The sequence below is a fragment of the Stomoxys calcitrans genome, chromosome 5 (assembly GCF_963082655.1).
Source record: "Stomoxys calcitrans chromosome 5, idStoCalc2.1, whole genome shotgun sequence".
NCBI classification, from domain to species: domain Eukaryota; kingdom Metazoa; phylum Arthropoda; class Insecta; order Diptera; family Muscidae; genus Stomoxys; species Stomoxys calcitrans.
The window spans coordinates 18,240,469-18,250,543 of record NC_081556.1 but is presented as its reverse complement, the minus strand read 5'-3'; the positions used below and the strand labels follow the sequence as shown (position 1 = coordinate 18,250,543).

Genomic DNA, 10,075 nt, shown 5'->3' with positions numbered 1-10,075 from the left:
ACAAAATACCTTTTCATCCATTCATCTGCATGCGATAGTCGTAGTTCGCTCTTCCATTCTCAGCTCTCTGCCATCAAGTTCATGGGTACTAACTGTGGAGAGCGTGCTAAGGGAAAAACAAAAACACAACATCAAACAAACAAAAAATGCTTCTGCGCACAAACAATGGAAATTGGGCGATTAGTTTGTTCCGTATAAAATTTGTTGTTGGCATAATAAGTTCACCTTACCGTTGGTAACATTCCATACATACATGCTGGGAAGTAGCGTTGTTTGGTTTGTGGTTTTTAAAACAAGAAAATAAGTCCTAATTTTTTCAAAAACAAATTTATCGAAATTTTGTTTTTGCACAAAATTTGTTAAAAAAATTTATTCAAAAAATTTTTTAAAGAAATTTTTGTTTTTACAGAATTCTTTTTCGTATTTTATTTTTATAAAAAATTTTGTTTTAATAGAAAATGTCGTGGAAATTTGGTTTTTATGGAAAATATCGTAGAAAGTTTGCTTTGTAATGGGAAATTCGGTAGATTTTACCCAAAAGAATAGAAAATATTGGTTCTATTACAAAAAAAAAAATAAAAATCGGTTTTAATTATGAAATTAAATGTATGTCCATAGTGGCATGGGGCGGCTTAATATCTGCACCCTCTTTTCAACCTAATCTAACCATTTCAAGATTCAACGCACATTTTTTATATGGCTTTAAAGGGGAAGTATATCAGTTTATATACCGATTGGCCCAAACTTGGAACAGATTTTGGGCATCACAACCCAATCACTCGTGCAGTCAAATCGAACAAAATTGATAGGACGCCATATAATATACATTTTATTGGGTCTAAGATCATATTTGAAATTTTAAAAAAATTTCCTGATTTAATAAAAAAATGATCGGAGAACTAATTATTAAATTGAAAAAGATGAAACTTTTTATTACATTTTTTATTTACAATATTTTCAGATTTAACTATAAATGACTAAAACAATTAATTTTTTTTAAATTAAAATGGCAAACTTTCAACTACGATCGTATTAAAAAAAGTGTAGATTCAATTAAAAAATTATTGAATCAATTAATTTTTAAATTGAAAATTGCCTACATTTCAATCACATTCGTAATTGGAGAAAAGTGCGGATTTAATTAAAAAAAGTATTGATTCAATTAATATTTTTATTTTTAATTACGTTTTAAATTGAAAAAAATTTCGTGAAATGTTCTATTTGCATAGAAGAAAATCCCAAAAATTTTTTCAATTAAAAATTTAATTGAAAAAAAAAATAGTTTCCAATTGGAAAATTAATTCATTCAATAATTTTTTAAATGGAATAAGAATTTTTTCAATTGTAGTTGTGATTGATTTTTTTGCCATTTTCAATAAAAAATTAATTAATTCAAATAATTTTTTAATTGAATCTGAAAATTTTTGCAATTTCAATAGTATTGCCTATTGCCGTAGTGCCATTGTGGCGCGTAGAGTAGCATGCCCGTCTAAAGCGTTGAACGCCTTTGTTTGAATTTTGGTTATACCACTATAAAGCTGTCAAACAGATGAATTTCGCTAATCACTTAACTAAACCCTGAATTGGACAGCACTCATTCGTATGAGAATTGGTTTTCTATCAATCTAGGAAAAAAAGGATCTTATTGGGACCACTGCTACAAGAAAGTCATACACCAAAGTACCTAGCAAACGCTATATATGGGGAAGGGCATATGGGATTCATCCTAGCTTTCTCATTAAATTTAACTTTTGTGCAAATTATTTAAAACATTTATTAATTTTCTTTATTCTCTTTGTTTTGGTCTTAATAAATATAACTAATTGCACATTTATAATTAAGAACAAGTTATTTAAATTTGAACTTGTGCTTGTTAAGGGTAGGTAGATTAGTACTTTTAAAAGCTGATTCGCTTAAAATAACTAAACGATTGACTTGTGTGTTGACAAAACAGGTCCAGAGTAAGTTCGGGCAAAGTGCTCATTCGATGTTAGTTTTGACAGTAAAACAAAAGGGCATATGGAATTTGCAGAAAAGAGTGTAGGTGATCACACTACAATAGTAACAAGAAAAAAGTGACTGCTTTTTTGTTTTTGTTTGATGAAATGTGATGTAGTTATAAGCAAAGAGAGCAAAGACAATTGACCAATAGTAAGGTACATAGTAGAAAAATAATGGTTTCCATCAGTTTTTGAGAGGATTATTAAATAGTTTTTTTGCTTATTGGTTAGCATATAAATAAAAATAAATCATAGCTTAGTTGATTAAAACTCAAGCCTCGAGCTTAATATAACCACACAAATCGAAAAACAGACAACTAACATCTAAAAAAAAATATTTTAAAAATTGTAACGATCCTTGTCAAGCTTCCATATGTGAGCAAGATTCTTTTGGCTCATAGAAACAATCGAGTGGAAATGTTATGCCCGTTGGTTTTTAAAAGTCGCCAGCAACTCGCCTTTTCATATTAGCTGTGTTCGGGAACTCAAAAATGAGTGCAATTTGCACAAATTTTTACTGGAAGTCGTTCGCGTAATTTATTTGCCAGCAGAAGAGAGCGCGAGAGAGAGAGAGAGAGCAAATTTTGGCAGTTAGAAAAAAGAGAACCTGCAAATTTCTACTGGGACATTTTTGCCAGCAGAAATTTTGAACAGATGTTTTGTAAAGGTCAGCTGTTTTATGAAAAGCAGGCATTACATGAAAATACAAAAGCAGGTGCCAAAATGGCAGAGGTAAGTACAAAATAAAAATATTGTTTATTGGTAATTATTAAATTTGTTTAATTTTTACTTATTTTTAATGAAGATTCATGGCTGGAGCTAATGTTCAGGTACAGAAAACTCGACAAATGAATTTGTAATTTTACCTCAAATCGGGTGTTCTACATTAGAAGGTAAGTGCAAAATTTGCGGAATTATTTGGAAAATCTTAAAAAATTAAAAATATCCTTCCAGACATCAAGAAAAGAGCAATGATCGGTTTCTTAAGTGTTTTGATGGAATCATCCTCATCGGAGAGTTACGATGAAACCAGCACCGTTCTTTTGAATTTACCATGAGATTAAGTAGGTCTAGGTGGGCAGTCAAACAAGTGACGCACCGTGCAAATTGGTCTGCCAACTGTGAACGGATAGATATCTTCAATGATAATGTGTCCGTAACCGCCACAAGGCCAAATAGAAAGCTCGCTTAGCCTCACATTAGTGGTCGTAGTAATTTATCTAGCTACAATATCCAAAAGCATTAGATTGTAGTCCAAGGTATCTTTGTAAGCACAACAAGTGTACTTTTGTATATCGTGATGGCATGTAAAGCAGTTGTAGTCCTATTCAGCCTTCGAAATGCATGCTGATGCTCGGCGAATGGAAATTGTCCCACAAGAGGAGCGGGAGGAGTGGCCCCTCATGCGTCTTGACTACTGATGAGAGATGGGATATCGGTCTGTACGACCTTGCTCATATCCTTTTCAGGTTTCAGTAACGGGATAAGACTGCCCATCTTCCAAACATCGGGTACTATAATAGTGTTCAGATAGGCTGAGGACAGTTGTAAGGTAATCGACTCCAAGCAGATACAGATTCTTCAACATCAGTGTAGAGATTCTGTCTGGAACTGGCGCCTTGCCCGATTTAGCGCCACGGATGACATTCGTAGCTTCGTGCACGGTTGTTGTTGTTGTAGCAGTGTGTTTTACACTGAAAGACTCCATCGGGCCAATGCGGTACGTAGAACCGGCTGCCATTGGATTGCACGGTAATTTGTGTTGGCTGTCCAGCGGCACGGAGATCACACATATACGAATGGCCCCCCTTCTAGCCTTTCCACTCTCGGGTGAATAAATTGATGTTTATCTAGGGAAAATACCTCAAAGTATTGCCAGACATTTTTTATTTAAAAAATTTTTTTCGAAGCAAGCGAATAAAAAGCCAAAAAAATATCAGCTGTTTTTCTGCTATTACTGGAAGTCGTTCGCGTACTTTTATTGGCAAATTTTTTAAAGAGTGTAAATTGGCTTTAACTCTCCTGCAAATTATTACTGGCTATTTTTACTGGAAAAGTACGAGAATTGAGAATCATAGGCACTCAGTATTTAAGTAAGAGCTGGTGCCACCAGGGGCCTAATCAGGGTATTCGAATTCGATTTTTCGACCAAATTTTTTGAATCACGAAAGTCGATATCGAGTTTCATTTGTTTGAAATAATATTCGATTGCTTCGTTGTCATCGAGAAGAATTTGTTTTGATTCTTTTTGCATTTATTTGCACACATAAGAATGGAATAATAATAAATTTTTCTTTATTCCTATTTCCTTATTTCGTGGTATCGGTGCCATAGTCGTTTTCAATCAATGCTGGACTTTAGATTATTTTTAGAAGCCATTGTAATGCTCCCACTATTTCACCACTTCCAACTTGGTAACCATTTAGTATTTTCTTTTGGAAGCTTCAAATAGTCAAAAAATTTTATTTTTGATATTGCTGTCGGCCAGAATTTTTTTTCGCGTGAAATCATTTCTCTTTTGCCTCTTTCTTAAAAAGTTATTTTTGCATTTAGATTTACAAAACAATTATAATATTTGTTTTTATTCTAATTCGCTTTTTCATACTGGCAACGCTGTTTGATACAAAATGGGGCTTCGATTGCCGCGATCAAAATATGTTTTCGTGTCGATAATTTGTTCGAAGCAAAAACAAATACGTTATCGAATGCCGTGATTAGACCCCTGACCACTCACTGTGACTCTCCTCTCGAAGCCGCTGATTTTCCGCTTCTGAAGTTGCAGCTACATATACTATGTGGAGAATTCCGTTATCCGTTAACCTGTGGTCGTGCAAGGTTGCTCTCACTGGATCTTCCCATGATAACGAACACTGCAAAAATCAGAGCTCAAAAATTCCAACCTGTGTGGTTAATTTACTTTTCTTTCCCCATTTTGGAAGCTACTAAAGTGTTTAATTATATGACCATATATTTATAAACAAAACTATTTATTTATTATCGATCGCTAGTCGATGCAGAATTATTAATTGTCATTTATGTCTTTTTCTCATGCCAAAAATTAACTCCTTTTTATACAAAACTATAAATGCAAATTAAAATTGATATACATACATACATATGTTAATGAATAATATTAGCGGTCGAAAATCCATAAAGAATTTATGTTCTTTCTCATGCCAGAAATAAACACACAGACACATTTGCTTTTTTAGTACAGGCCTGTACGCGTGGTCTGAAAAGAGTTTATTCACCTTTAAGCCAATGTGTGAGTTTTTAGTACAAATAAATGACGTTGATATGTTAATAAAAGTTTACATGAACAACAGTATGTTAAAGGGGGACTACTTCAAAAGTCTTAACAAAATATGAAAGGAGGCATCACAACATATTGTTATAGCGGATTTGCCATTCGTTGCAAACTTTCTTTAAGAGTTGTTTTAAGTATTGAGCAGGGTTTTCTGTTCAGCTTTCGAAATAGTGGCGAAAAACTTTAAAAGGAGCACTTACGTTTTGGGCCATTTGTGTAAAAAATGCGTTTACTCATGTGAGTTTAGCTCATACGTTTTTTATAAGGAGTTTGACTGGTTTCCGTATGAAAAGAGGAACAGAATACCAATCCTTATTTGAAAACTAATAACAAAACAACTTTGATTCGCACTTGAAAAATATTAAACGAGCAAGAGTTTTGACATGAATTAATGTTGGTACCTATTTTTAAAAAGGAAATCATTAATGAAAATGGGTAATTTTTCCAAACAATTCCAAACAAAAATGTATGGTGGGAGGTATGACAAAACCAAATAATGAGTGCATTGTGGTAGTGGATTTACGATTTGTTGCAAACGTTCTATAATTGTAGTTTCAACTATTAATTGAAAGTAAAGAACAACAACTTTTATTTCCACATGCAAAACATTAAACGAGAACCAGATATTGGCATATATTACTCTCTTTACTCGCTCAGTAGTTTTAAAAAATAACTGATATGATATATGTATGTATGTATGAAGTATCCATGCATATGAGCTGTGAGAGCAATGAGTAAACACGTGTTATTTATGACTAAAAATTAAAGCTCTTATCTGAAACAGCAAGTTCTCTTAAAACAAAGAGAGAATAGAATACGAGTATAATATCCATTTTATTATACAATATATAACTATAGGCTTGTTTTATTGGGTGTACAAGTAATAATGCCTTTTTTTATTGAAAAACAAGTAAAAACGTGCTAAGTTCGGCCGGGCCGAATATTATATACCCTCCACAATTGATCGCATTTATTGAGTTCTTTCCCGGTATCTCTTTTTAGACAAACAAAGGATACAAAAATTGCTATGCTAATTGAATTGAATGTTGGAGACCACAGTAGAAGTCTATGTGTAAAATTTCAGCCAAATCGAATAAGAATTTAGCCTTTTCGGGGCTCAAGATGTAAAATTGGGACATCTTTTTATATGGGAGCTGTATCAGGCTAGAGACCGATTCAAACCATATTTGACACGTATGTTGGAGGTCATGGGAAAAGCCGTTGTACAAAATTTCAGCGATATCGGATAATAATCTTGAGGCTCAAAAAATCAAGATCCCAGATGGGTATATATGGCAGCTATATCTGGTTATGGACCAATTCGAACAATATTTAGCACAGTTGTTGGAAGTCATAACAAAACACTTCATGCAAAATTTCGGCCAAATCGGGTAGGAATTGTGCCCTCTAGTGGATCAGGAAGTCTAGATTCAAGATCGGTTTATATGGCAGCTATATCAGGATATGGACCGATATTGCCCATTTACAATCCCAACCGACATACACTAATACAAAGTATTTGTGCAAATTTTAAGCGAATAGCTTTACTCCTTCGAAAGTTAGAGTGCTTTCGACAGACAGACCGACGGACGGACATGGTTAGATCGACTTAAAATGACATGACGATCAAGAATATATATACATTATGGGGTCTTAGAGGAATATTTCAAGGAGTTACAAAAAGAATGACGAAATTAGTATACCCCATCCTATGGTGGAGGGTGTAAAAAATAATTATAATAACACAATGAATTAATGTATGTCCTTCGTTGTAAATGCAAATTTTATCCATGAATATTCCGTTAAGGAACAGGGGCAAACTTCTCCCATATATTAATGAGTGCTGTCCGATTCAAGTTAAAGCTCAATGATAAGGGGTCTCCTTTTAATAGCCGAGTACGAACGTGTAACAACTCTATGGGGAGAAGTTTTTACATGGCAAAGTATATAAAGGGATAACCAATGCTAAAAAATTTGTTATGGTGTCCTCGCCAGGATATGAACCCAGGCTTTCAGCGTCATAGGCGGGCATGCTAACTTCTGGGTTACGGTGGTCTCCATCGTCCATAGTAAGCTTCTACTATTTTCCATTCTTCTATAATGCTGTAAGGACGTTTGGTATCCATCGAAACAATGGATGGCACAAGATCTAAGCTGAAACCGGTTGAGCCAGAAGTTCCCATACATTGTTTTCCAAATAGTTTTAATCGATTATTCTATATGTGGTCGAGTCATAGTCTTTGGTCGCTTGACGACGTTTGCCTTAGGCTAGGTTAGGTCACTTAGACATGTTTGTCCATTGTGATACCTCAGGAACAGGCGAAGGAATATACCTTCTAGTTCCAACCGTTGAACCATCCAAATCGCTTAAAAAGTCCAACAATTTCCATTTCCATTCATACAGCTAATACAGCTTGTGGTTCATACGACGTCTATATCTCCATTAACGCAAACTGGTCCATATATTTTACGAAGAATCTTTCTCTCGAACATTCCGAGCACCGCCTCATCTGCTTTCACAAGTACCATGCCTCAGAACCATATAACAACAGTGTAATCTACGTCTGTTGAGAGATGGCCTTGTTTCTAAACTGCTTATTTAATCCAAAGTAGTATCTGTTTGCCAGTATTATTCTTCGCTTTATTTCAAAACTGGTGTCATTCGTTTTGGCTACGGCGGTAACGAGGTAGATAAAGTTAATGACTATCTCAAATTTGTGGTACTCAACTTTCTCCATTTTCTTTATTTTCTCGGTTGTACACGTCGTTTTGGGAGTTGAAATCATCCATTTCGTCGTTTCTCCATTTATTGCCAGACCCATTTTCATTGACTCTGCAGTCACTACTTCCGGTGTCCGATCTATGATGTCGATGTCGTCGCATAGGCGAGTAGCATGTATTCTCTTGTGATTAGTGTGCCATATCTATTCACATCTGCATCTCGTATAATCTGCTCCAGCAGGATATTAAAGCGATCACGCGATAGGCTGTCTCCTTGTCTGAAATCTCGTTTTGTATTAAAGGGTTCGGAGAGATTCTTTCCTATTCTTACTGAGGAACGTGTATCAGCAAGTGTCATCCTGCAGAGTCTTATTGAATTTGCAGGGAGACCAAATTCAGACATGGCTTAAAATACCTTTGAGCGTATAGGGGTATCGAAAGCGGCTTTGTAATCAACAAAGAGATGGTAGGTGTTAAATTGTCCTTCTCGGGTCTTTTCTAGGATTTGGCGCAGCGTGAATGTCTGGTCTAGGGTAATTCCAGGTCTAAAGCCGCATTTGTAGGGCCCAATTATCTCATTGACTTTAGGTTTTAATATTTCACTCAGTACGCTCGAGAGTATCTTGCAGCGATGAGGACTCTGCAGTTGGCACATTCCTTCTTGTCCCCTTTCTTGTGTGCGAGACATAGTAGCGAAAGTTTACATCTCCCAAGTGCTCAAAGAAATGAGAACCTAAAGTGGAACTTCTTTTGACTGCCAGTACGGGACACACACACAGCAGATGTTGTATAGTCTCTTCTTCCTCGACGTCCTCTCAACTTCGGCAAAAATCTTTTCTGGCAATTTTCAGTCTGTCAGCATGTTTTCCGATCAGAAAGTGACCTGTCATGACGGACAGTGACAGCAAAGCGGTAGACCTCTTCAAATCTAGATTAGACCACATAATTTGGGTACTCTGAAAGGAAGGAGAATAGTGTAGCTTTTGGTATCATAAAAGGACACATGGATTGCATGGTGCGGCAAGTGATAGCATGTGTAGGGCATGTGGGGAAGATGATGAGACGTTGGAGCATTTCCTATGGCATTGCGCGGCTTTCGCGGCCAACAGACGCAGGTACTTAGGTGGGGACACAATATCAGACACGAACCAACTAAGGGGTGTAGTATTGAAAACAGTTAAGGATTTTCCTAACTTAGTTTTTTTTTCGAGTTTACTTTTTAGTATTTAGAGCGCACAACAAGCCGATTACTGGCTTAGGTGTATCTCCTAACCTAACCTACCAATTTGGTTTCCTCAAGTTAAAAAAACAATTTCTCTTTTCTAAAAACATTAGCTTGATAGACTCCATTTTGGGTCAATTTACGCTAAGAATAGAAATATTCTATTGACTGTCTGTGTATAACGGCCAAAGAAACAACAATAACGCAGATTCTTTACAATTGAGATTCACAATTTTACTATAGATGTTGTACGATTTATCTCATGTACACAATAATCATACGTTACGTTCGAACTAACGGTTAAAGCTATAACTCATACTACCATTTTGGAGAGTACCCGATTACTTGTAGACGAAGTCAGCTGTTATTGTATTTTTCACTGTAGTATGTAAAATAAAAACAGTAAACATTGAAGTGAATTAAAATTAAAAGAACTATTTACGAAGTTATACGGCTATCTAGATAACAATGGGCAATTGGTCTTTGGAAGTCTTCAAAATGGCAATGTACATGACATTTCCTGTTGCCATGTTTCACATCTTTAATCAACCGGAATACTTTGAGGAATGGGTGACCAAAAAGAAGCGAGAACTTTATCCACCGGAAAGTCTGGGACATCGTGAAACAATACAGCAAGCCATAAAGGAACATCGCGAAAAACAGGATCAGAAATTTATGAAAGCCTTAGAGGATATTGAGAAAAAGCAAAAGGCTTAACATTGTCTAATGGGTGATAGCAGCTTGAAAGAGGGCATGCATTTCGTTTTTGTATTATGTAAGGAAAATAACGAATTAAATTACTGAAATTGTGTACTTTATTTAAAA

General features: G+C 35.3%; 1 protein-coding gene across 1 annotated transcript; it reads left to right on the top strand.

Annotated features, from left to right (window-relative positions):
• The first annotated feature begins 9,605 nt into the window (after positions 1-9,605).
• LOC106084325 (protein PET100 homolog, mitochondrial) lies at positions 9,606-10,075 on the top strand. The gene has a single exon (XM_013247914.2). The coding sequence runs from the start codon at positions 9,719-9,721 to the stop codon at positions 9,965-9,967; it is 249 nt and encodes an 82-aa protein (XP_013103368.2). The 5' UTR covers positions 9,606-9,718; the 3' UTR covers positions 9,968-10,075.